The following is a 27,759-nucleotide window of genomic DNA, read 5'->3' as shown; positions in this document are numbered from 1 at the left end:
CGATAGAAGGTGGGTAGATGCCTTAGCTGACTGTGATGAGGTCAGGTCATAAGGACGTTAAGAAATACATGGCACTGCCAGTGCCAGGAGATGAGAGGTAGAAATCCAGCATGCTGGGTGTCAAAGTGGCTGGGGGGCGGGTAGAGAAAGAGGGTCTCTAGTCCAAATTAGAGCAAGGGCATAACCAGTGATTTTTAAGTGTGTTTTTAGCACAGCTATGAAGTGGTTGTATGATTGTATAGAGGTTATTGAGGGTGGGCGTGTGTTCCATAATTTGGATATTATGCAGGACAAAAGTGCTTCCCCAGCTGAGTTCTTGGCTTTGGGTACTTGAAGTTGATTTTTGCTGTTGAAGCATAGTGGTCTGGTGGTGTAATAGGGCTGGAGTAGATTTTGGAGGAATGGGGTTGTTCACTAACCTGTGAGCAAGGCAGAGTTAATTTACATGAAAGAGTTGAGGGAGTTCAAGCCAGTCAAGTTCAGTACGTGATATGCAGTGGTGACTGTGATAGGTAGCACCAGTGGCAAACTTGGCTATTTTGTTGTAACAAGACTCGCGTTTGTTGAGGTTAGTTTGGTAAATATCAGACAGGCATAGAGTAGGGTGGAGATAAGATGGGAATTGGCAACTGCAATTCTGGCTGTTTTGGTGAGGAATTGTTTATTTCTGTACAAAGTCCCTAGTTTTTTGTGAACTTCTTTTTTATGGTCAGAGAAATGTGAATGTCAAATGTGCGACAGTTGTCAATTTCAACACCTAGTAGTTTTGTATGCTCTTTTGGGGAGATAATGGCATTGTTGTTGGCTGTAATATTAAAGTGGGAGTTGATTAGGTCAGATTTTGAGGGCTGGAAGATGAGGAGTTTAATTTTGTTTGGGTTGAGTATTAACTGGGCATTAAATAGCCAGGTTTTTATACAGGTAAAGGCATCCTGAGTGATTTTTTTGCAGTTCGGGTAGGGATTGGGCTGAGCAGATGATGGTGGAGTTGTCCACATATTGTATGAGAGAGGCCATTTTGGGGCAGTGTATATATTATTGGTGAAGAGTGAAAAAAGTAGAGGTCCAAGGATGGATCCTTGGGAGACACCAAGTGAGACAGGGAGTTGTGGAGATATGTCATTATGCCAAACAACGGATTGCAGGCGGTCAGTTAGGTACCTATAAAACCAGTCAGTAGCTGACTGGAAAAGGATATATTAGAGAGAACAGAGGTAAGTTGTTTGTGCGAGACCATCCTGAAAGCCTTGGATAAATCGAGAAAAGTTGCAGAGGAGTAAAAGCCATTGTTTTTATGCTGAAGGATAGTGTTGGTGAAAGGCAGTAAGGTGGTAGTAGTGCTATGAAATGGTATGAAGCCATGTTGTGTGCTGGAGAGGAGGTTGTTAGTCAGGAGGTAATCTGGCACTTGAGAATGAATGCATCTTTCAAGTATCTTGGAAAGTGGGAGAGGAAAGCTATTGGACGGTAATTAGAGTATTCGGTGGAGGAACCGCCTTTGTGGAGGGGAATGATGTGGGATACTTTCCACAGTGTAGGGACATAGCATTCTGATATGGACCAGTTAATCATGATAGAGATTGGATAGGCCAGGGTGTCGGCTGCTGATTTAGGTATTCACAGGGGAGATTGACGGCAGCTAGTTTAGTTGGTTTAAGTTTTGATAGAAGGTTTTTCATGTTAGTGGTAGGAACTGGGTAAATGAAAAGATAGTGGGCAGTTTATTAGGAATTGATGTGGGGATGGAGGGGAGGGGGTTATGTTATTTAGGTAGAGATAGAATAGTTTCTGTGAAGTGTTTGTTGAACAAGGAGGTGATACTTTCAGAGGATGGGAGATCGTTAGGTGGAGGGGTACCAACTTTACATGGGTGGAGAATGGAGTTTTATGGAGGACCAGAATTGTTCGAGGTTGAGTTTGGAGGAGTTAAGGGAGGACTGATAGTGTTGGGTTTTGTCCTGCTTTATTAGTTGTTTGACTTTATTGCACAGTTTGAGGAATTTTTGTCTAGCTGAGGGGGTTTTAGTTGTGCACCAGTGATCCCAGGCTCTGTCTCTGATTTTCATTATTGACCTCATAGATTTCTGTAGCCATGGGGAGTGCTGGGCTTTGACTCTGGTATTTCTTACGGAGGCATGAGTATTTAAGATGTTTATAAAGGTGCCGTTGAAGAACTGAACAGTGTCATCTAGATGGAGGTACTTTAGAGGGGCCCAGTTACAACCTTTATGGGATGAGATGAATATGAGTGGGTTAAACTTTACTTTGTTACATATTTGCTGATAGATTATGGGTTTAGCACAGTATTGGTGGTGTTTCAGTAGGAATGTTGGGGTATGGTCACTGAGGTTGTCATGTAGACAGCCAGCTAAGTATGATTGAGGAGTTGTATTGACTAGTATCCAATCCAAGAGTAGAATGTGTTAAGAGTTTTTATTTATCCGGTGGATGACTGGATAAGTTGGGAGAAACCATGCAGGTTTAGGTGGTGGGCTGGATGGTTTCTGTTGCAGGATATCCAATCGATATTAAAATTGCCTATAATTATGGTTTCATGAGGAAGGTGATGGTTAGCCAAACTGAGGAGGTTTTCTAGTTCAGGGATGTTATAACCAGGTGGGAAATAGCATCCTATGATGTTTATTGTATTGTTTGGGTTTAGTTTGAGGTTGGCATATAAGATTTCTTCATTACCAATTTGTGGGGCTGATATGTGAAGGATCTGAATGTTTAGGTGGTGTTTATGTAATGTTTTAAAGTTTTTTAAAGTTCCCTGGGAAAGAAAATCACTGTTCTAAGTGTTTGGAATTGTAAGCTTTCACTTACATGGGGTCGATAAATCAGCGTTTGCTTTTTTAAGCATTCACTGATTTAATATAGACCCGATTGATTTGGTGTGCCAGGAATAGTAGGAGTGTAGTAGTGCAGTGAAAGTTGTTGAGTCGGTGCATTATTGTGTCTTAGAAAGATGTAAGGTGTGCAAGGAGAGTGCAGGTAAAGAGTGAAAGCATGATTTGTAGAAGCATAGTTGATTTAGTTAATGAGAATAGGCAGGTGGTGGGTGGGGAGTTTTGGTGTGATTGGTCGAGAGGCAGAGGGGTGGGATTAGTGGTGAGAATAAATGTAGGGGTGGGTGGGAAGTGAGGGCAGGGTAGGGGAATGGAGTGAGCCCAAGCGTTAGCGAAGGTGAACATAGTGGGGCCAGCACCAGCAGTGCAGGTAAGTGGCTGTAAAAGAAACAATCAGTGTGTTGAGCAGGAGGCTATGTGAAAGTTAGGAGTACCCCAGAGGTGTGCTTAGTAACTTTATTGGTAAGGTTATCTGTACAGTAAAATTGAGTGGGGATCAGTTCATTTGGGAACTGTCCAAGGGAGGGAGGGGGATCAGGGAGGGGCGTGATAGGGAGGATAGATCTGTGAGGGGGTCCTAAGTGTTTGCAGCAGTATGGCTGTTTAGTGGGGGTGGAATGAGGTGCACAACTATGAGAATTCCTAGCTGTTGATTAAATAAAACTCTTTCCACGGCCAACCCAGCTAAGTGTGCTTACAGGTAAAAAGAAAGATAGTAACCTTGTTATTTTCTTTAATTTGGAGCTTGGTCATTCTCTGGTCTGTTTGGGTCTTTGGCTGGATGTCCTAGTAGGTCCGTAGTGTGTGTGTGTGGGGGGGTGGTGCTGGGCAGTTAACCCAGTTGTTAGGTGTCCTCTTATTTTCTTTAATTGGGAGCTTGTTTGTTCTCTGGTCTGTTTGGGTCTTTGGCAGGAGGTTCTAGTAGGTCTGTAGTGTGTGTGGGGGTGCTGGGCAGTTAACCCAGTTGTTAGGTGCTGCAAGCAGTGCTGCACATGCAGTGGGTGGGTGATTACACCTCTTGTATTGAAGATGTGGGCAGCTAAACTTTAAAAGAAAAACATTTTTTTGTTGTCCTTGTTGAGATATAAGGACATGGGTATATATTTATCTAACTTTATTAAACAATAGGTTCATAAGCAAATACTAGGCTAGATACCCTTGTGGGCCATTTCAAGTCTAGCCAATTTCCATTTTTCTGCTTGAAATAACCTATCCCATTTGCTTATAGATAATAATACATCACCCCTAATGAGAACAGCTGGGATCATAGCATAGTTAATTTGAAAGGACCCATGCTTGGGATGAAGCATTTAGCAGCTTCATATGCCAATTAATAGCACAGGGGCAGTCTTGAGATAAATTATCTGCAACCCCCCCCATTGATCCCCCCCCCCATTGATCTAAGATGCACATGAATGTGTATAGGGATAAGCTTTGTTTTATGTGGATGTGGAGTCTGTTCCATAGCAGTGGTATCCTCTGTGAGATATACCTGGCCCTCCAAACCATTCTGTTGATGTTTTAGAAGAGGTTTAGATTCCCTAGACTGAGTATTTCTGATGCCATTTGATTTGCTGATGTGCAGTAAATCCATTAGTAATGGGTTGGAAGACGCCTTCTATGACAAACAAAGGTCGTCTCTTTGCAGTCTGCAGGATACCAAATATAGTGACAGGACTTTGAATGAGTCCATGTTCTTTAGGCCTTGTATTCTTTTAATAACATATCTCTGTGGGTGTTCCAGTTGTTGCATGTGTCTGGAAAAATACATGCCAAAGTGTGCATTATATTCAATGATTAACCTAATGAAGGCTGCGTAAAGGTGGACAGTGACATCCCTAGATCTAGACGCAGTACTTTTGTTTATAAGCTGTGCAATATATAATGACTTTTTTAGAGTAATGGACAAATGTCGGTCAAAAGTTAGGTCAGTATCCACATAAATTCCCTAATTTCAATGTGGTAGTTCCCTGTGGTAAATGACTTCCCACAGGGCCCAGTAATGCATTCTTTATCATTTAGTTTCAGCCCATCAGTTTGCCACCAATTATTTATGTGGGACAAACCTCCCTGTAGGATGGCTAAATCATTTGGGGATTCAATGAGTGTTCCTAGCTTGCAATCATCTGCAGACTTAGTCAGCTAGAGCCCTTTGGTACTGGCATTTTACTTCAGAAAAGTAGATGTCAAACAAGAGAAGTCCAAGCACAGAGTCCTGGGGGTCTCCACTGGTGACTGATCTGTTGTGGAGGTAACTTCCCCTATTTTGATTATCTGCATCCTGTGAGCCAGTTAACAGTCCAACATTATTCAGTATATTTAATATGTTTTAGCAGTTGTTTTTACTTATCAGTTCAACAACAATTTCCGTATTAGTGTTCATCGTTTATATGTAAATTGTATTTATCGTACAGGATATAAATAGACAAGATGGTTTTAAACATATGCAAAAGAGCATACATAATTTACAACTGTGATCTTTATCTTAAGTCATTATATTTTGTTTTGTTTTAAGATGCTGTTTGTATGTATATATATATATATATATATATATATATATATATATATATATATATATATATATATATACACACACACACACACACACACACCTGAATTAATTTTTTGCATTTTGAGGCAGTAACAGAAGTTTTATATTTTGCACTGATGAGACCATGACTATTTCTGTACTGTTTCTTGAAATTCATTATATTAGTCTTGTTAGGAAGTTTTATAAACAAGTGGCATAAGCTGTCAGTTAGTTCTGATACAATTCTTTGCAGAAATATTGGACAAAAGCTTTTAACTTTGTCCTGTTTTAATAAATTGTATTTTGTTCATTTGTGGCTTACTACTGAGATTTCTGTGGGACATTCCATGACTACATTTTTCAAGTTATTAGTAGTGGATCTGCACACTTGTATTTGCATTCAAAAAAAAAAAAAAGCTGTAGATAACCAATGAACACTTTGTTATCAACAGGTTTGGCAGTGTGGAGGCAGTGTCGAGGTTTTACCTTGTTCCAGGATTGCTCATATTGAGAGAGCTCACAAACCATACACTGAGGATTTGACTGCTCATGTTCGAAGAAATGCTCTTAGGGTGGCAGAAGTCTGGATGGATGAATTTAAAAGTCATGTCTACATGGCATGGAATATACCTGCTGAGGTAAGTTAGTAAATGTATACACTGGTATAATTTCTAAAATGATTGCGTTGTATCATACACATCCCATCATGTGCTCAATAAACATGAGCAACACCATATCCTTGACTGACTGAGCATGTTGGCTGCTGTTTGTTACAAAAACATGACAGGTTGCATGCACCATGTAATTAGAGTTTTGTTTCTATTTACAGTGTACCAGAAATAAACTTAGATTGGTCTTTTGTGAAGGATTCTTCTGAAAGCCATTTTTTCCTTTCACAGTTTTCAGATTTTTCTTTCCTCTCTTTTGCTCAGCTGATATTAAGGCAGTGCCACTAAATATGGATGCTTATCTGCATAAAAGTCATTTTTTTTATTTTAAGGACAAGGTTGAGGTATGTTTTCTTTTTACTCTTACTCTGCACTAATACTTTATTTTAATAAAGCATAATTATTATGCATTAACAGCAGATCATTACTGCTTTATTGTACACACTGATCTGATAATATACTTCCTTTTGCATGTGCCATTTTTCATTTGATAGAAAAAGAAATTAGATTCATTGCATGTCTGCCAAGAACGGCCATTAGTATGATAAAAGACTGAGCCTACTTGATCATACAAATTAATGTATATGCAATTACACAAGGAATCATTTTACTAGGGATAATCCCAACTATTATTTCATTATATTAATTTATAAGAAGTCACACCATATTTTTCAGTAAAACTTTTTTTTTACAAGATTTGACTAGCACAGCAGAATTTTTGCCACTGAATATTTGAAACAAAATGTTTTATTTCAGCATAAAAAATAGAAGATATCAGAACTGCATTAATGAATCAGCCAGCTCTGTGTTTATGCAGTTTGGGATTTTTAAAATGGAAAAAAATGTGAATAATTTTGCAAAATGTCGAGCAGATTGCAGTTGTATGATTTTTCTTCTTACTTTCCTATTCTGACATAGTATTTTTCACAAAAATGGAGACAAATTGGGTAATTTATGTAAGCAGTTAACAGACACAGTCTCTGAAACACTGCCAGCATTCCTTGAGGGATTAACCTTGGCACGCACATATTCTAAGCCATCAGTGGCACAGTGCTCTAAAATTTTGTCATGCATGAACAACAACTACATATATAGGAACAGTGAGCATTCCCAAAACAGAGAGATCTTTGTGAACAGTAATATATGTACAACGCAGGTCTTGTCATGTACTATTTAAACTCTGTCTGGTCTGAAAAACACCATCATCATTCAACAGAAAAATGTTTGGTCTGTATATGGCAGTGATTCCACAGGGAGGAATTGACAAAGAAAAAATGTTTGGATGAGCTTGTTAGGATGTTATATGACTGTGTGATATTCATCACAGATGAAATATGCAATACACTTTGCATGACATCCCACATCAGGGCACCTGTATCCCCATGAATTTACTGAGTGTCGTTTAAATCACTAGCTGTACAATTGTGGTGATTCCATCTAAGAAATCTGTGAAGATTGTTAAGTCCCGTATTTGGGTGCAGAGCTGGTCTTTTTAATCCAAAATGTTCACTATTTTATGCTATAGGAAGCTATTACAATGAAAGTACTAATACTTACAAACCAATAAAGTGCTACAGTGTATGTTGCAGTTTGTTATTTGGCAAATATATAGGTAACTAACAATAAGGACATTAACAGTAAAAGAACAATGTATTATTAATGGAGTAGTACATAAAATGAAACATTACTTTCCTAATGACCCAGCAGCATTTAAGTTTTACTTAAGGATCATTTTAAAAATCTTCTGCTGTTATTTTATGTCCATTTGGCTCCATAAAGTTAGAAATATTATATCTATATGTATACCATACCTAGTGAAAAGAGATATTGACTCTCCACTGTTAAATATAATATTTCACTTTTCTGACATATTTGCATATGGTATCATTTAGGATATTTAACATGAGGGGTATGAGACATTCATTGAAACCTATTTTGTTGCAACTTATGGCATGCCTAGAGGTACAAAGGAAGAATTTCCATCTGCATTGTTGCGACTGAGGGAAATTTAGCAGCCCAGGTGACAGGGAAGAAGTGAAGAGCAAAACTTCGAGGTCATCAGACTCCAATTTATTTATTTTTTTTTGGAGAGGGGTGGAATCCCCCATTGCAGGACTATCTTCTAGATGAAGCTTTGAGGCAGCCCTGAACCTTGTGTATCCATATCTCCTTGCTTGTCATTAAATAAGACTAGATTTAGCTTCCGTAACTTTTTTAACCTGATGTACTCTATTGTCGTTATTACTTTAGTAGCAGTCTTTCTTCACTAGACTAATAGCTATAGCCCTCTGAGGATACCAAATCAGTTTAGCTGTGACCTAAGCATGGATTTGTAGATAATAAAACATTTTCTGCTGTTCACAGCCATGAGAAGGGACAGGGCAGAGGAGGTAGCTACTCCAGGTGCTGACTGGTAGTGAACGCCATACAGTTTGACAGTTTTTAAACGGTCATTCAGTGACGGTGATTATGACTGAGTAGTGCAAACTAGTAAACTATCACACTGGTTTCTTTCAAAGGCCACATGGCAGTTTACAAAGTGCTTTTTGATGATTGCATTCACTGTGTGTGTGTGTGTGTGTGTGTGTGTGTGTGTGTGTGTGTGTGTGTGTGTGTGTGTGTGTGTGTGTGTCTGTGACATGCATGTTTGCCTGGGGTGCCAAACTTGCTTGCTGCAACTCATGATTGTAGTTTAATATCAGAATGACATAGTGCAGTATCTCAGTGCTTTTCTCATTTTGCACATGGGGTTTCTTTCCTATTCTTACTGCAACACCAAATGACTTCTTCCTGCTGTGTTTTTTTAAAAGTAACTCCTCTCATTTGGTATTCCACGTTGAACTTATTAAGGCCCAGTGTTTTCTTTCCCCTGCATTAGACTTTTGAAAATATTTTTCAGCTCACTCAGCCATTCTACTCTGGTGGCAAGGAAGGTTTGCCCTTCCTCCATCATGCTCTCTCTCTCCTGTCTTATTGTGATGTGCTAATAGTTTGATTCTGTAAGCAAGATCCCATGTAGTATCTGATGCACAGATGCTAAAAAGTTAAGGTGGTGTCAGAAATGCCACCTGTAGAAACACATTAACTTCTACTGTTTCTTTTGTAAGTTTCCTCCTAAGTACTGTTAATCACACTATACACCTCACAGCTGCTGTTCTGCCTGTTTATTCAACTTTTTTCCTACTACAGGTTCATTCAGTTTGCCTCTCAACCTGCTGATGTTTCAAACCATAGCACTGTCCTTACAAAATCATATCAGAAGGTTAGAAAGAGGAGCACTTTAGTTTTAACAACAGAAGGTCTTTATATACTAGACCATGTATAGTTATCACTAAGGAGTATTTGTATAGGCTTAGTTATTTATTGAATACGGTATATGCCCATAAACGTGTATGACTTTTGGGGGAACAACAGTAAATCTCTGGGGTACAAGGCTAAATGTGAGGACCAGAATCGTAGCTTTGTACTTAACTTATAGCTGAGATGTATATTGTAGGCTAGCATTCATTTGTCAAGATCCAATGTGGTTCATTCACAAAACTAAATGTAAGTTAAACAAACATGATCAGTTTTCATGATTTCATGCTGACAATTACCTGGAGTTGGTTGTTCTCCAGAAAACCTATTAGCGTTTTCTTCTTTATTTTTTCTATGTCTTTCCCTGATGCCTAACCCACGCACAGTTTCTACTCTCTTTTCTAGTAGCCTGATTGCCACATGATATGACCACAGCTTCAGTTCACGCCTACAACATAATCTTACAAATCCTGGCAATATTCAAAAAAAAAAAATACTTATTTGTCATGCTCATGGATAATGGTTTGGATGAAGTGTTGATATGCTGAAGTGTAATGTGTCAAGGGTGTAGTTACCAATACAAAAGAGGTGAGAAAGCGTTAAGCAGAAAGACACCTGTGCTTCAGTATTATGAGAAAAATACCAGTAATCCAAATTCAAGAACAAAAAATGTGGATTTATTTTGTTCTGTGCTGCATAGTAAGGAAAATATTTTTATACAGCCAGCGCATTTTGCCAACATTCAAGATAAAAAAAAAAAGTATCTTCCTGCTTCAGACACTCTTGAATAGTAAAGCAGTTTAAATGCCTGTTAATAATTCTTTGAGTTAGAGACAAGAGTTCAGTTAACAGCTCCAGGATTGAAATGATAGTTTTGACATCTCAGGAAAAATGTGGGAGAGGATGTGCCAGCACTTGGGATAAAAAACTGGAAGCCTATATGCAGTTCATCTAGTTTATTTTGTGGAACACTTACTACTGTTACAGCAGAGTAATTCAAGCTAAGTGAAAATAAAATAGGTTCCAGAAGCTCTGCCAACGTGTCTGTGACACACATTATTGCCATTCTGTTTATATGGACATTAAAAACAAACAAAAAAAAAGTACAGTTTTGTACCTACCATAAATGTAGATGTTCGAAGATCCACATTGCTGCAGTCCTTACACTTAGATGTCAGAAGACCCTAAAAATAAGGTCAAAAACAAAAAAGACAGCAAACAAACCACCACACCCTTTGCACTATATATATACAATATACAAAAATACATATATACACACCAAAACCCAACCACACAGCACCTCTAACAAGGAGAGGATGGCTAACTACAAGGAAGCAGGAACTGCCCCATGATGCCCTAAAAAACAGCAGCACTACAAGGAAGCAGGGAACTGCCAAAGCCCTGCAAAACAGGCAAACCAGAAGCTGTTGAAGTGGCAGTAGCCCTAGTGGAAATGAGCCTAATCCCCAGCTGGAATCTCTTGCCCATGATGGAATAAACAGAAAAAAATGCAAAAAAAAATATTTTTTAGAGTTTTTTGTTTTGACACAGAACGCCCTGAGAACTCAAAGAAAAAAAAAAAACAACTGCTGAGACTGCCTGAACCCTTTAGTTCTGTCCAAATAATATCGCAACTGCTGTGAAACCACCTTAGGCATAAAGGAAGGATTAGTCGTAAAATGATACCCTCCTTATGGAAAAAAAGAGAAGGCTCAACCCCATAAGGGCCTGCAATTTTCAAGAAACCCTTCTTGCAGAGTAATTGCCAACAAAAGCAGTCTTCCATGACAAATATTTCAACTCAGAAGTAGCTGCAGGCTCAAAAGTGTAGAGTGAGTTTTCTCCAACACAAAAAGAGAAAACAATGGTGGGTCACAATCATAGTGAGCGAAATTGCTGCAACATGAACCTTAATAGAAGAAAAGACAAACCTTTGTCCAGTAACTCAGTAAGATATTGAAGAGCCACACCAAAAATTAGGCTCAAAAAAAAAAAAATTTTTTGCTGCACTCAAAATAAAAAAACTTGTTGTGGAAGTTGAGACCCTTTATGGTTCAAAACAGAATATGCCAGGCTGTTAGGTGAAGAGAGAGAAGTGACATTGAGCAAATAGTTTGTCCCCCTGTGACAACAGGTGTGGAATCCAGTAATGGGTACCAGTGCTGTCGAGGCCAATCTGGAGCTTAAAAATCATCCTGGCTTTGTCCTGTCTGACTTTTTAGAAGTTACTTTTGGAGGAGGCAGAGGTGGAAAGGCATACACATGAAGATTGCTCCAATTGAAAGAAAGAGCATCCGCAGCTGATGGTTTAGTGGAGAAGCGAAACAGATCTATGTCTGAGTTCCCCATGACACTGTCAATTTCTGAAGGCAATTAATGCAAACTGGACTGCTAACATCTATACAAGATGCCCTTCCCTTCTTGAGCAGAAATCGGGCAGGTCCAAATAAGGATAGATCAATGCAGAGAACTGATAGTGAAAAGTCCCAGCTCAAAACGCATGATTCCTGCAACTTAGTCTGATACAATGATCTTTGCCCAGCAGAGGCAAAGCTGTTGTAACTTCAACATTTTGAACTTGGGAATGTCCAGATAAGTGTTGAGGATAGATAGATCCAAAATTGGTCTCCACGTGTTCCCTCTTTGGTTACTAGAACAGAACAGAGAATAAAATTTGTTGAGGAGGAACGCCTGGCATGCCCCTGAGCGAGGCAAGGTATGGAAATAAAAACTGTAACCTTTGGTGTATGATATCCAATACCCATGTGTTCTGGGTAAATTAAACTTTTTTTTTTGAAAAGTGCCAACCTTCCTCCTGAGCTCTGCCCCTACCCGTCCTAGATCTACCCCTAGACTGGGAATCATAAGAAGGATACGCCCACCCAAAATCTTTAACAGTCTGCCAGTGGCAGCCACCCTAGCCGAGGCCTGTACAGCATCAAAACCACATTGCAAAGAATGCTTACCCACCTGTTCAGAAACATGCACTAAATCTTGCAACTCTTTACAATCAATACCTACTGCCAAAGCATCCACCTTAGACTTTAATTGTGAAAGGAGATAGTTTTGGTATTTCAACATGTGAAACTGGCAATTCAAAGCCCTCATAGCAAGAGTGGAAGAAGTATAAACTTTCTTTCCCCATCTATCCAAGGCCCTAGCCTCTTTGTCTGCAGGAACCGATTCTTAACAACAGAAGCCTTAACACCTTTAGGCCCCTGGCTAACAGTTTCTGGGTCTGCCCTAGGACTCTTAAAAAGATACTTATGAGCTTCAGGCCCCCTGTAATACCTATCCGGCTTAACAGGAGCAGGAGGCAAAGAATCAGGATTAAGGGAAGCCTCTGTAAAAACATCTTCCACTACATCCAAAACCAAGGCCTATGCTGAGGTAAAACAAAAATTCCCTAAGCCTTTTCCTGGAATCAGAGAAGTCCTGACCTTCCCACTTAAAATGCTCCCTCATGGAATGAAGAGTTTCTGAAAAAGAAAAATCCTCTGGAGGAGAAGCAGAAGGAGTAGAATCATCCACATCAGAATCAGAATAAGGAGAGTACTCCTGCAAGTCTTCAACATCTGAAGCCTGCTCAAAACCCCAGCTCAGGCTCCACCCTAGGCCTCTTATCAGGAGGGGCATAGAACCCTAATCAAAGTAATTAAATCTTCTGCCATTTTAAGCATATGCTTCTTGGGCACAGTACCTGAAGAGCTAGGGGTAACACCAACTGAAGCTAAACCTGGCCTGCCCCTGGGAGAAGCCTTAGAAACAGAAGGAGAGGGCCTAGCCACCCTTGGAGGGGAGTATAGTAACCTGAGAAGCCCCTCAGCTTGATTTGCCTCCTGAGAGGCCACATCTTGCAATACTAAAGTCTCACCCTGGGAACACAAAGAAACCTCCGGTGGAGCCACCGGGCTCCCGACACCTCTAAGAACCCGCTTCCCAAAGACTAACCTTGCACAATCCAATCTCCTCTTTATAGTGCGTTTATTAAATCTAGCACAAGAGGCCTTAAGCAAGGAATACACAAAGTATGATAATGTATCTGTTTCCCACAAGAAATGCAATTATTGACTTTTTCTGACATCCGGTAAATCACTGAGGCAAGAAAAACTAAAATATTCCCCAATGGGGTACTTAGCCAACTTTGAACTCGGTCTGAAACTTAAAATCTCAGAACGCCAACCGCTTGCAATACTGCTTCTGCATCGGACCATGATATGGCGTCGGGCATGCGCTTTTTGTACCCTGGCGTCCTGATGTCAGTCAAATGTGTAAGGACTGCAGCAATGTGAGATGAAGAACATCATGATTTCCTTATGTCTAGCAAGACTCGTATAAAGGGGACTATGGGAAAAATCCTCCGGCAAATCCATTGAGATATAATAACCATAACCACTGTTAGAATACAAAGATAATCAGATAACTGAGAAATAGTGGTAATCATAATTAATTTATTCATTCATACATACCTACTTTTTGTGGACTGGTTTAGTCCTACTAGGCAAATGGATACTTTTCAGGGGATATACAAGGTAGTATTCAGTAGTGACTAATGAAAATTTGCCCAGGACACAGGAAGACTTCTACTCTTTTGAAAGGTCCCGTAGTTCAGGCAGATAGGGCACAAGTTTAACATCTCATCCAAAGGATAGCACACCCCATATGCTGCACTGCAAAATAAATCTAAGTACCTGGTGGGTTAATAGAACCCACAACCTTCTGCACCAAAGGAGAGTATGCTACCTGTTGAGCTACTGAGACTGCAAATAAACAAATGTTAATTTTTCAACCCTCTTCAAGAAAAACAGCACTGAAACATGAGAACTCTACCAAGCAATGCAACAACATTAACAGCCTGTTTCTGATTTGCTTTGATAATACCAGTATAAGTAATTTAGATATGAATGTTTTAGTGTACCTCCATACCTCTCAATATGTTTGATCAAGAATTATGGACAACAACAAAAATAATGTGGGAGGGGGTAAAACTGTGAACTTTTTTAAATATTACAGTAATTCACTTAGGTTAATATAAAAAGTTTTGCATCGATATGTGTTTTTGAATAATAAGTTTAAAACTCTAATTACTGGCATTACTAACAGCCTATACTTATGAGTAATCAAAAATGTTATTAGGGACAGGACAAACATCTGAAACAAAATCAGGGAGATTCTACAAAAATAGGTACAGTTGAGATGTGTGGGTATAATTCAACAGAGAATGTCTGGTCACAATAATCCATTCTAAGATTTATTTTTTGGATTGGTGGGATATTAAATGATACAGTTATGATTTTCTTAATGTTATTATAACTGTCTATGACAAAAGTCTCAGCAGAAGACTTTGAATTAAAACTACATATCCTTACATTCTTAAGCTCAGGCTGTTTCATTTTCAGTTTTCAGTTCTGACAGTACCATAACATTCATAGCACCAGTTAGCAAAATAATTATATAAACTGGAGCCATAGTCAACTTTCTATCTTCAAAATATGCACCACTGTACTACCTCCCATAAGGTGGAACAAATGGTCAAAATGTGAAATATTTATTAACAGCTAGAGAGGGCGCTCACAGCACGGTTAAAATGTTATTTTTATAGCTATTTTACCATATACCCAGTTTTTTGAGCATTGGAGATTCTCGGGAGAAATAACTTAAGTTGCAAAAGACCAAATGCCCAAGTGGGCAAATTAAGCAACCCCCCACACCCCTCCCCTCCAAAAAAAAAGTTATTCCAGTCAGCAACATGCAATCATGCAATACAGGCAAGAGGTGGTGTGCAGCATCATGAATACCGCATACCCTTCAAAACACCGACAACCAAAACAGTTAAAAGAAACTACAGCCAGAGTCAACCTTCCATCTTCAAAATGTGGAATACTACGGTATCTTGCGCAGTGTGGAACAGATCAGTAAAATGTGACTTATTTACTAACTAGTAAGGAAATCTCACACCATAGATAAACCATGGACTTTACACTTAAATACCTCAGTAGGCTTACCTTCATATCGTCAAGCACATATACTCGACCGGCCACATCGTCGAACCATTTCCACAAAACCAGAACCGCAAAACTTTTAAAAAGTCGAATAAATGTTGAATTTTGACATTTCCAGCCATGCCACACCTCCAAACCAGTGCTACCATGGGTCAAAAAGGGGGGCGAGATTTTGCCGTTCGGATATGTGGAATTTGACGTTCGGGACCTTCGCACTTCGGTATTCATGGAAGCTAGGTCACCCATAGTGAGGTCGGCATTATGAAGGTAAACCACCTCAGTATTTCTTTGCTTGCCAGAACAGTTACTTGACTAAAATGCAAAATTTTCTTTTACACTATATGTAAGATGAAAAAGTTTTATATCAGTTGTAATATTTTTTCCACACACACAGCTCTTCTATCATTAAGTTGAAAATGTCCAGACCCCCCCCCAAAAAAAAACATAAACCAAATTATTCTTAAATTCTCTTGTAGTATCTCTACAAATTCTCACTGACAAGCAACTTTAGCCTTTCTCCCCATTTCAGTTACTACTTCATTCTACCCACTACATTGTAAATACTTAAATCTTTGACCTGCACACACACAAACAAGTGCATAGACACGCACACATTAATTAAATGTGAAAAGGGACAAATTTTAAATACTATTTTTTATCTGATTGTTAACCAGGTAAACTCTTTAGAGAAAGTGCCCCTTTTTGGGGTAAACCAGGAGCACCTTCTGAGTGATGTAAATGGAAGTGTGAGAATTCAAACCCTGTACTTGTATCTACAGAAAGCAGTCCATTAACAGCTCAGAGCCATAATTGTCAATGTCAGACAGCTCTTGTTCACTTGAAAGTTTAGCAGAGCAAAATGTATTACATGGGCATAGTTTCTGAATGGTAAGAACTATGAAGTCTACTCAGTGAGTTAGCAAAAAACAAGAAGTCAATGGAAGTTTGGCAGTTGATGTGGAGGACTAAGGTTCTCTGCCCTTAATGAGCAGGGAGCAGGGTTTGATTCTGTCTACTCATTTATCTACTGTATGACATATCACTTAACCAAATAACACCGAGATGACATTACACACACACACACACACAACTCTTACTAGGCAGTTTGATCTCCCTTGCCTGTTGTTTTTTCAAGCCCCACTCAGAGGGAAACAGAAAACATAATTTGTAGCCTTACAAAACACCTACTGTGCTTTCACATATGCAAGAAATGTAATCCACAACAGAAATTACAAAATGCAGCAGTAGTTCTCCTGCGTTTCAAAACCCAGATGCTGCACTTCTGCATCAGTAGAAACAAACATAAGGCAACATATCAACAGAAAGCTTCTGAGGGAAATCAGAATGCTGCGGTATAACAAGCAATGCTGGAAACATGCTGCAATTTAACAAGCAAAGCTCCATGATCCTGTGTCAGTAAAAGAACACTTCTGTGACAGGAAAACAGAATACTGCAATGTAATGGGAAACATTCAGGTGATTCAAGTGGCTGGGGCACTTGGGGGGGCATGCAGTTTCATTGGGTATAGAGGGTCATGTGCCCTCATATAACCCCCCAGTGCTACCACTGCATAGTGAACCAGACCATTATATTATCACTGTTGGACAGAAACACTTTGATTTCAGGTCTTGAAAACTCTCTGCCTTGCTAAATGCAATGTCTAGTATTTTACTCTTTCTTGTACCTGCACCACCTGGCTGAAAGAATATATTTTGTTACGGTATCTCCACTGTTTCATGTTCTGTGCCAAACCTGAGGGCAGCTATACACCAGACTGCTTCTGGGAGATTAAACATTCCCATTAGAATACTTTTTTTGCCCCAAGATATTATCCATTTACTCCTTTTACCTATTTGATATCCCCTTTTCTAGTACCTGATGATCAAGTATAAAGCATCTTCTGCTGAAGTCAGCTGCAGAGGTCATGAAAACCCTGAAAGCAGATATTTTTGAATATTATGAGCAGAGACAGAAAATGCCATATGAGCAAGTCACCTATATAAAAGTGGGCTGCACTGAGAAACTGTTTGCTAAATGTTGCCTTTAAGACTGAATGTGGTTTTGACAGCGAGATTCTTCTTGCTTTTGACACTTTTTTCCTGCTTAAAATAAATTATTAGATTACTCTGATCCGTAAAGCTGCAATAATCAAATACACAGTTAGTTCTAAATTGGTCCTGTAATGTATTTCCTACACAGACTTCATGTTTGCATAATTTTATTTTGAATGCATGTGTGATCTGATTGTTTCAGGCCATTTAATCTAGGATTCAGGACATACATAAAATAAATGCTATTTAAAATGGAAACGAAATGAAGTGAAAATTGAAAATAAGTGTGTACAAGACAGACAACAAATTTAGCAATCAAAGCATGTTACTGGTAACAGTCTAGGCATATTCTTAACAAGAACCGAGTTTACTATGCATTTCTTTAACAACAAGACTGTCTAATGAGTTCCAGAAATCAACAGATATAGACAAGTAATGGTTAAACTCAGCACTTTGTGAAGTGTTTTGTACAAAGATTTAGATGTGTGGACCAAAAGCACGGCACAAAAGAAGTGTAGAGTTGTTGGGGAGTAATGAAAGGGGCGATAAGGGACAGGATCACGCAAGTATAGGGACAATCATGGGCTCCTATTAAAATGTCGGCACTCAAAATCACGAGTGCCGAAAAAACAGAAACAAAAGACTGAAAACGAAGAAAAGACAGAATCTTGAAAATGGCTGTTTTCCTTAAAAGCTTCTTTTTGTGGGAGGGGAAGCCTTTCTTTTACTTTGTTTCCCTATTCTCTATAAAACTTTTTTGAGTCCTCAGTAAATTGCTTATTTTGTACTTTTCCTTCATATTTAGCTGTGTACCTTCGACGTTTTTCCGCCTGTGCTGAAATCTTTAGCTTATTTGCGATAGTGCATGATAGGTCCTGGTGTGGTCTAATACTGTGCATTGCTTTTATCACATCTGTCTTTCTTAGTATTTTTGTTGATCTAGTCCCTCTTCTATAGTCTTCTAACAGTGATACGTCTTGTCTTAATTGCTTTATAAATTTTCCCTATCCAATACTTCTATGATGGTATTCGATTTTTCCCCTTCCTTTCCCTCACTACCCTGTGTTTAATTTAGAAGCACAGTAGTATAGCCTGTTTACTTCTGTTATCACATGGATCTCTACGGACAGTCCTAATTACTGCATTCATTTGTTTTATCAGACTTATGTCTTTTTTGGGTTTTATTGACCTTCTTGCAGGGTATTTCTCTCATTTATCTTAATGAATTTATCCATGTCTATTAAATCAAGCAACATTTCTCTTAGCTCATTTTATTCCAAACTGAGGGCACAGTTTTCCATTTCCTGTGGGCATTCTATACAAAGTTCCATATTATCTTCCTGTGGCACCTTCTCTTCAATTTCATCCTGTGCCAACTGTTGCTCTGTCATGCAGGAACTCATTGGCCTATCACTCATCAGCATTGACTGCATCAGAGTTTGCACAGTTTTCTGTTCCTTTCCTTGCTGTCTAGCTTCAAGTGAACGTTTATAATGGTTTCCTGTGGAAGGCTCCAAAATATCTTGATATGGCACCTGAACAATTGCTTCCTGTTCCACTGTTTTCCCCTTAATTTGGATATCCATAATTCTATCCTGTTGTGGAACTTTCTGAATTAGATTTTCTACGCTGAATCCTTCACTTTGCAGGTACTCCATAACCACAGTTTCTATTTCTTTAACTTCTCCATTCCTAATCTCTTTTTCTACTTTTCCTCTGTTCTTATTTTTTGTATTGTAAAGTTTTCCATGTCTGGATTCCTTTGCCTGTATTTCTCTTCAAACATCTTTGGTGCTGCTCTTTTTATATTGGTTAGTTTTGCTTTGTCCTTTGCATACATTTTAAACCATATTAAATCTCTTTTTGTTTCCCATGTCCATATTTCTTTAGATGTCCCCTGATCTTCCTGTTTCTCCTTACTTTGGGGTCTCACTCCTTCATGCTACAATGTAACCTGTGTTAGACCTTCTACACCAAATCCTTAGATTTCTCCTTAAGGGTTTCCTGGCTGCACTGTGAGATTTTCTGAAGTTAACATACTGTTGAATTGGTGCAGAGGTGCCGGAAGCTGTTGAAGACTGGGGGGGGAGAGGGGCACTTAGCAATTTAGAAAGGGCAATTTTTTAAAACTATTTACTACCACAGCATAGGATCACTTGGAGGACATTTTAAGCTTAACCAATTTACCTTTTGGTGCTTGAATTAACATTACCTATCCCATGGCTGATAATTGTATATCAACCCCGGTGAGAATAAATGTGATCATACTATAGATAATTTGAGGGGACCCATGTAAGGGATGCAGCATTTAGGAACTGCCTCTATCCATTAGTGGCATGAGGGGCAATCCTTGAGTACATTTTCTATTACCTATCCTTAGATCCAAGTTGCATTTGAATATGGACAGGGATGACCTTTGTTTTACTTGAATGGATAGTCAGTTCTGGAACAGTGGTAGCCTCTGTGATATATATCCATCTCTCCACAACATTCAGTTTAGATACCTGGATTGAATATTTCTGATGCCACTTGACTTGCTGATGTTCAGTAGGTCCATCTATATTAGGTCAGTGGATGCCTTGTATACCAGACATGTCACCTCTAAGCACTCTGTAGGATACTGAGTATAGTGATAAATCTTTGAGGTGGTCCACCCAAGAGGTATTGTTTAGGACTTGTATCCTTTTAATAAGATATCTCTGCGGGTATTCCAATTGTTTCATGGGTCTGGACAGATACGTGCCAAAGTGGGCATTATACAAAATGATTGACATAATGAAGGCTGTGTAAAGGGGGACAATAACATCTCTAAATCTAGTCACAATCAATTTGTTTATAAGCTGTGCAATATAGAAAGACTTTCTTATGACTCTGGGCACATATTGGTCAAAAGTTAGGTTACTGTACACACAAGTTCCCAAATGCCAAACAGCTGGGTCAGTTCTCGGGGGCATTGTCAATTTGGCAGTTCCCTGGAGTAGATGACTTCCCAAAGGATACAATAATGTATTTCTTGGAGTTTAGTTTCAATTCATGATTCTGGCACCAGTTATTGTTTGGGACAAACCTTCCTACATGATGGTTAAATTATTTGGGGATTCAATAACTGCTCCTAGCTTGCAGTCATCTCAAACTTAGTCAGTCAAAGCTCTTTTGTATTTCCTTTTATTTTGAGATGTATATGCCAAACAGAAAAAGCCTTAGCACCACACCCTGGGGGAATCAATTGGCTACTGGTTTCTTCCCCTATTTTGATGATCTGCATCCTGTGAGCAAGCATACATGTATGCATTCTTTGATTCACCTTCCTGATTGTATTAACCTGATTGTATTAAATTATATTCCTTGTATAATACAGCACCATTTGTTAGAATGTGTTTTAAATTTGTAGTTTGGAACAGTCTTCTAGTAACCAATGAAACAAAATACATGAACCAATAATGCCAAAACTACCCATTTCAGAAAATTTCAACCATAAAAGGCCACTCAAACTTCTGTCATTACAATCCATCAATATCCGTAAATATTCAAAATCTCTGCAGAAGTCAGCTAAATAATTCCACATTAAAGGGATCTGTAACTAACGAAGAGGTTGCTGCTAGCAAACAACTTTATATTTCATTGTTTCATCTACAAATAAAGTATCTGTTGCCCTTGAAGAATAAATTGCCTATGCTACATAAAAAAAAAATAAGCTAGTAATTTTGCAATGGGGAATGGATGGCAAACTGATAACAGAAACATAGTTACTAGGTAACTCCTCCAAAGGAGGACATTCATAGGACTGCAGCATCCACTCCCTTTAAAGTGCAACACAGTACTGTATCAGTGATGCAGCTGCATACTGTGGGAGTAGAACCCACAGCCTTCTACAGCATAGGTTCATAGTTTAGTTCTAAGCTAACTGCCCTTGCAAGCCTAGCCAATTATCCCTTGTGAGACTCAAACCTTGTACCTTGTGTTTGTAAGGCAAACACCTTAACCATTAGGCCACCCTCGCAAACGCAAGTATACTACCTGTTGTGCTACTAACAATGCAAACAACTTAACGTAAGTAGCACTAAACTTCTCTTCACCTGAAGCTCTCAGCTCCTTGTAAAGTCCACTTGACACTCGACTAAATCTCTCAACTTTGCAGCACAAGAAATCTGGAAAAAGCCAAACTTTATTGGAGGGGTGGGGGGCAAAGGCCAAACCAGACAGACATTTTAAATATTGCTTGTATAATCTTAGAAAGTTGCTAAAATAAAGTGTTTTGTGTTACCATGTGTTTCCAGAAAGATAGGAAGACTGACACTTAAAGGGTATCATTATTTAATGAATTCAGTTCTCACTGATTTGCGAGAAAAACACATTTTAAGAGAAACAGACCAAAACAATGAGCCAAATATTCTGTGACAATCTGGACAGTTGAGAGCTATGGACTCAACTTCCTAAATCACAAGTGGTGGTACAGGTGGAGAATTCAGGCTCTTGTTTGAGCCTGAGTAACAGTAACTAACCGGGTATACCTAACTGGGGCATTTTACACAAACACACACACACAGGAGCAGCATAACTCCTGCAAAGAACAAAAGTCTCCTTACTGGCATGACTGCGGCTCTGGCAGCACCAACAGAATAGCGGCAGCATAAGTTCTATAACACAGAGCAATAAGAGAACAAGTATAGCTAGTTTAGTTAAACTTCCACGCGTGAATCCACGTTAGCATGAAAACTCCACTTCATTCATTTTTCCCCGACAGGTCTTGCAGCTGAAAATGTGGGGTGGGGGGGGGGCTCCCACTCCACCTGACTTTATGGTTCCAGCACCCATGAATTAATGTATCACCACCATCCTTCACTAAGTATTTTTTTACTTATGTAGAAGTGTGAACCTACGCTATGATTAGATAGACTGCATACATTTCATTTCTTATGTGCAATAAACTTATCTGGAAATGTCAAAAAATTATGACATGTTGCATAGTAGGGAATAAAATAAAAATAATTAGTAATTGTAATTAACTAGATGCGTTTCAGGGGAACATATGAGTATGTGTGAATTGTAAGTAAAGACCATTCCAATGGGCACCCACTTCTTCATACAGTAAATGATATTGGTCCAGTCTAAATATGAAAATTAACCCTAAATTATTTTCCTTTTCTCCTAAGATCAGTACAAATTCCTCCCAGCTGTAATTTCACACCGAGTTTCCTTTGACCCCAGTGCAGTACTTTGTGTTAGTCTGAATTAAACCACAGCTGTCATCCTTCTGTACATGTGATCTCACATTTGTTTGAATTAAACTTCAGTGTTTGGCCTATACTTGTGGCCTGACATTTGTTAGTCTGAATTAAACCTCAGTTGTCATTTCACACTGTCTCTTGGTCTCTTCTTTTACCCTCTATTGCTTTGACTATTTTTGTGTCATCAGCAAAGAGAATTATTCTAATCTCTCACCCCTTAGACACATCTGAAATAAACTGAAGACTACTGAAGCCAGGTATATTGCCACTCTCCCTTTTTATGGGTATATGTATATAAATGTAAGTGTATCCATATATGTATGCATGTAAATATTTGCATGTGCATATGTGTGTACGTATTTCTGTATGCATTTATGTATGTGGTCAAGCTGTCCCCTTATAACAAGTCAATGAATTGGAGAGGCAGAGCTGACTGCCATGGTGGAAGCAGCTTAATTATATGATACTGCACACCGGTGGTTATAATGTCCTTCTTTTGGTTTTCAAGCCCCTGTGATAACAACAACAATAATAATAATGTTAAAATATTTTTTTTTAATAGTAAAACTGAAATTATACATGCCAATGCCCATTTTTGGGACATTGCTCAGACTTATTGTTTATTGGTGAAGCCCTGTCGCAATACCCAACGGATGAAGGGACATGCCATGCTGATATTAATGGTGAAACAGATAAAAATGATTGGCATGCTAGAAAAACATAATGAGAACACTGCATCTCTTCAAGCACTGGCAGTAAAGAATATGGAGGACATCCAAGTTTAGGCTTTGAAGACTTTGTTTCTTGGAGTCTGTGCAGTTATTTGAAGTGCAATACCTTGCCACTGAGCACAAAGCAGCTATCCATTTACTTCAGAATATATTGCTCATCATTTTGAGCAAGTGCTACAGAAATCATCTGCACCTGGTGGGACTGAGAAAGGTACTGGAAGGGACAGATCTGATGAACTACCTACAGTTTATTCCTAAAAATTTCTTGGGAGTCTCCTCATGATGATGTGTTGGAGCTGGATCATCATCCCCTGAAGCTGCCCTCATCCTAACCCAGATCAACCACCCTGCCAGCTAATAATGCCTTTTTCCATTTAAAGCAGCTCTCAGGGCTGCTAGAGAGGTGCAAGAATTTCATCTGGAAGTTGATGCAGTGCACATCTTCCATGACTTTTCACTGGGGTTGATGGCTGGTTAACATAATAATAGAGCTGCTTCTCATTTGGTAGACTCAGCTTTATTTTTTATTTTATTTTATTTATTTTTTGTTAAAAGATGTGCTGCATGTTACAATAACTCAGCATCTAAGATTACTCCCTAGGGGTCCGACTAAGTAAATCTCTCAAAAACTACCATTGCTGCAGGTCAAACTTTCCACTGGCCTTGCTAAGTTTGGAGTGTTGCCAGGTGATGTAACCAGTATTCATCCTCTTTATTTTCTGGATAGGAATATTGAGCCAAAGAGGAAGATGGAAGCCCAGTTCATCCACCCACCCTAAGGAAGGGATGTCACATCAGCAGTTTGCTGTTTTGCCACAGAACAAATTTTTGGTACCTAAGCACTAGGAACCTCAAGGTGTGTCTACTTCAGAGAGTTCTGACAGTATTTCTCTGTCAAAACTGCAATGTACGGCTGTGTAAATACCCGGCAAACCACTGATCCACGTCTTTTATTGAAGTGGCACTAAAAAGATTGGTGATTTATCTTCTAGAGGTTAGGAATAATACATTTATGGAGACATGTTATGTCTATGATTCTCCCTCTGGCAGTAATGTCTCCCACATCTAGTGTACTTCACAGACTGCGTGTATTGCTAGCATACATTTTCTAGCCGTGTTCCTTTACAGGGTCTGGTACTGTTTTTCTCTTTTTTGTATTACTGGTTTGGTGCCTCAACATATTCGGCCAGTAAAAGTGCTCCGAGGCACATGCTGTTAATGCCCTTAATTTGCTTAGCAACCAAGACTAGGTGGCCATTGCCTTGCAGATAGAGACCCCAAAGCAACATGAGCTACAGGAAGCAACTGAAATGGTGGGGCTGTATTATTGCAACTCAGTTCAGATTGGCTGTGATCAAACAGCAGATCTCGTCATTCATTTTCATCCACAGACTACATCAGTATGTACCCACTCATTAAAGCCACTTTATCAACTACATTACATCTCACGTATGACTGCAATCAGCAAGGCCAGCCATAGGTAAAATGGACCTTTAGACAAAGGACCCTGCAGCACCACTGTTGCACACTAGACTCCCAGCATTTCCCAGTGCCCCTTCCCTATTTTCCCATCATCCTCACTGATCACTGTTCAAACAGATCAAGTTTCACTTGCTTTTCACACTTTGCCTTACCTTTTTGCCTGCACCCATTGGTCCATGCTTTTAATACACTGTAACTGGCCAGGATTCTACTGCAATAAGTCTAGAGGGCAAAACTGAATTATGCTGGGGATCTAATACTTCCAGAAGTCGTAGGATTCTAGATGATCTGATGTGTACCTTAAAGCTTTTTGCTATTACAACGCTTTGATTTAATAATGGCTTGAACAAAAATCGTTTGTAAGCTTGAAAATTAAAGCTAACAAAACAGTAGTTCCTGAGAAGACAAATGCAAGGATATATAAATCTTGTCCAGGAATAGTTCTATCTTTCATGTCCCTCCAAATGGAGATAGTTACCTTCTGTGTACCCCTCTAGTATTAGACTGAAATTAAAGTAAAAATACAAATGACCAAAGGCATGTATTATATCAATAAGGGAGTGGGAGAAAAAACAAAATCACATGGATAAAACCCACATAGAGACAGGGAGTACATGAATGCTCCGCACAGAGGGCATCACACCCACAAGCTTAGCCAGAGAACCAAGTGCTGCTAGTTGGAAACACTATTCAGTGAGGCACAATGTCAATGATCAGCTACTGTCACTCACATCCTATCCAGACTACCACAGGCAGCCACTTACAGAGTACAATGTTGATGTCTGTCTGATGGAAAATGAAAAAAAAAAAATCTGACCAACATTTTCATCACAGACAATCCACATACTCATTAATTACAACCACATTATTGGATGCACACATCTCAGACATCTAAGTCTCTTAAAATAGCCACTGTAAAATATTCTAGCTAGCTTCATATAAATGCATACCACCTCAGAAAATCTAGACTAATGACTGCTTACAAATGCCAACAGTACTGATCACTTTCATTCACAGACAACCCTTAAATCAAGAAATTAAAGCCAACTTGTTTGAGTGTATACACCTTAGATACCAAAATTCATTAAAATAAAAATAATAACTATGGTCCACAGTAATTTATTTTAACCACATACACACACACACACACACACACACACACACACACACACACACACACACCCGTGACCATCAATTACAGCCACATGTAGGAATGTGACTATACTGAACTCATCCATAAAAACTGCCACATAGGAATTTATCTTCTCAGCTCACTGCTTTAGGAATACAGAATGTTTCCCCTGTACATCTCAGACTCTTTTCTCAAAAAGAGAAAAAAAAATACAGTATTTAGTTTGATTTAAACTGTGTTGAAGGAATATTAACTGAACTGGCAGTTTTTCTGCTCTTCTGCTCTTTAGTAACTTGAACAGAAGCTAGTGTTTGCTGAATTTTGTTATTTGCTAGTAATTACAGGTGTGGGGGTAGCCACATTCTTTGATTTCCTGTCCTTGCCTAGTTAAGTGGTGCATTATGAAATATTTTCTGCTTAAAAACCTCAGCTTTGGCCGGCTAACAAATTGGTTATATTCAACTGGACGTATAAGAGAATTTAAGTACCTTTATCTGCACTTTTTAAAAAAAAAAAAATACAGTATTTAATTTGATTTAAACTGTGTTGAAGGAATATTAACTGAACTGGCAGTTTTTCTGCTCTTCAGTTATTCCCACCCACCCTGGTTTTGTTTTGGTGTTAATCTTAGTGGCCTTGAAACTGCCCGCCCCTCAGCCTGCCTCTGGGCTCATCTCATTTGCTCACTCAACTGAGTGCAGTGAGATCATATTCTGATTTCAGGCCCTCCTACTGTGTACAAAGAGAGCATCTGGGAAACAGACAAAAAAAATTAAGCTCATTTCCTGCCTTTCCTGTTAAGTGGTATAGACTATTTGTAGGCTTCTGAGCCCCCAAGCCCTTCTGTGTTTGAGGGAAGCCTTCTAGCTTGTTTTTTTCTTATAACTAGCCAGTTTTCTAGTTTCAGCTCTCAAATCTGTTTCTTTGATCTCAGCACTTGTTCAGATAAAAAAAAAAAAAAATTTCATCTGCTTTTACTGTACTTGTGTTTCTACCTACTTCATTTTACTTTTGCATCATCTTAAAAATACTCAATTGTATTTATTACTGCTTGGTGTAACTCATTCTAAGCCTTTTGGTTTAAACACTTGGGCTTCGGACCAGTTGTTTTGCACTGAGAGGGTTTGTGGTCTGCACTGTAGTGGCAGAACAGGTAGCTTACATCCTTCTAGGTTGGGAACTGCTGATTGAGGGCTCAGTGTCTGTTATTCTAAAAGTGTATTAATTCTGGTTTAAGCACTTGGGCTTTCAGGCCAGTTATTTTACATTAAGAGGGTTCGTGGTCTGCACTCTTGTGGGAGGAGAGGCTGGACTCTGCCCTTCTGAGCTGGGAATTTCTGGTTAAAGGCTTATAGTGCATGCATATCTGAACTGCTTCTTACTGAAGTTGGTGCGCCTTGTTTGCTGTGGCATAGACTGGATTCGGGCCTGCTGGATCTAGCGTTGTTTGTGTAATTTGAGCACTAATCCAGACATTCTCTAAAGTATTCAATTGTATTTATTACTGCTTGGTTGTAACTTGATTAAAGTGTAGCTATCATTCTAAGTCTTTTGGATTAAGCACTTGGGCTTCAGACCAGTTGTTTTACATTAGGAAGGTTTGTGGCAAGCACTGTGGTGGCAGGACAGGTAGCTTTCATCCTTCTAAGTTGGGAACTGCTGATTGAGAGCCCAGTGTCCAAGTGTATTAGTTCTGGTTTAGGCACTTGGGCTTCAGGACAGTTATTTTACATTAAGAAGGTTCGTGGTCTGCACTCTTGTGGGAGAAGAGGCTGGACTCTGCCCTTC

At 39.1% G+C, this 27,759-nt stretch overlaps 1 protein-coding gene across 1 annotated transcript in view; it reads left to right on the top strand.

Moving 5' to 3' along the window:
• LOC122810508 (polypeptide N-acetylgalactosaminyltransferase 18) overlaps positions 1-27,759 on the top strand; it is a 1,713,820-nt gene that overhangs the window by 1,312,956 nt on the left and 373,105 nt on the right. Inside the window, exon 7 of the mRNA XM_044082090.1 lies at positions 5,832-6,017. Coding sequence (XP_043938025.1) covers positions 5,832-6,017 — 186 coding nt within the window. The remainder of the gene's footprint in view (positions 1-5,831; positions 6,018-27,759) is intronic.

The sequence above is a fragment of the Protopterus annectens genome, chromosome 9.part0 (genome assembly GCF_019279795.1).
Source record: "Protopterus annectens isolate FY-2018-M chromosome 9.part0, PAN1.0, whole genome shotgun sequence".
Lineage (NCBI taxonomy): Eukaryota > Metazoa > Chordata > Ceratodontiformes > Protopteridae > Protopterus > Protopterus annectens.
The sequence above is the reverse complement of the archived record's forward strand: the minus strand, read 5'-3'. Positions and strand labels throughout refer to the sequence as shown.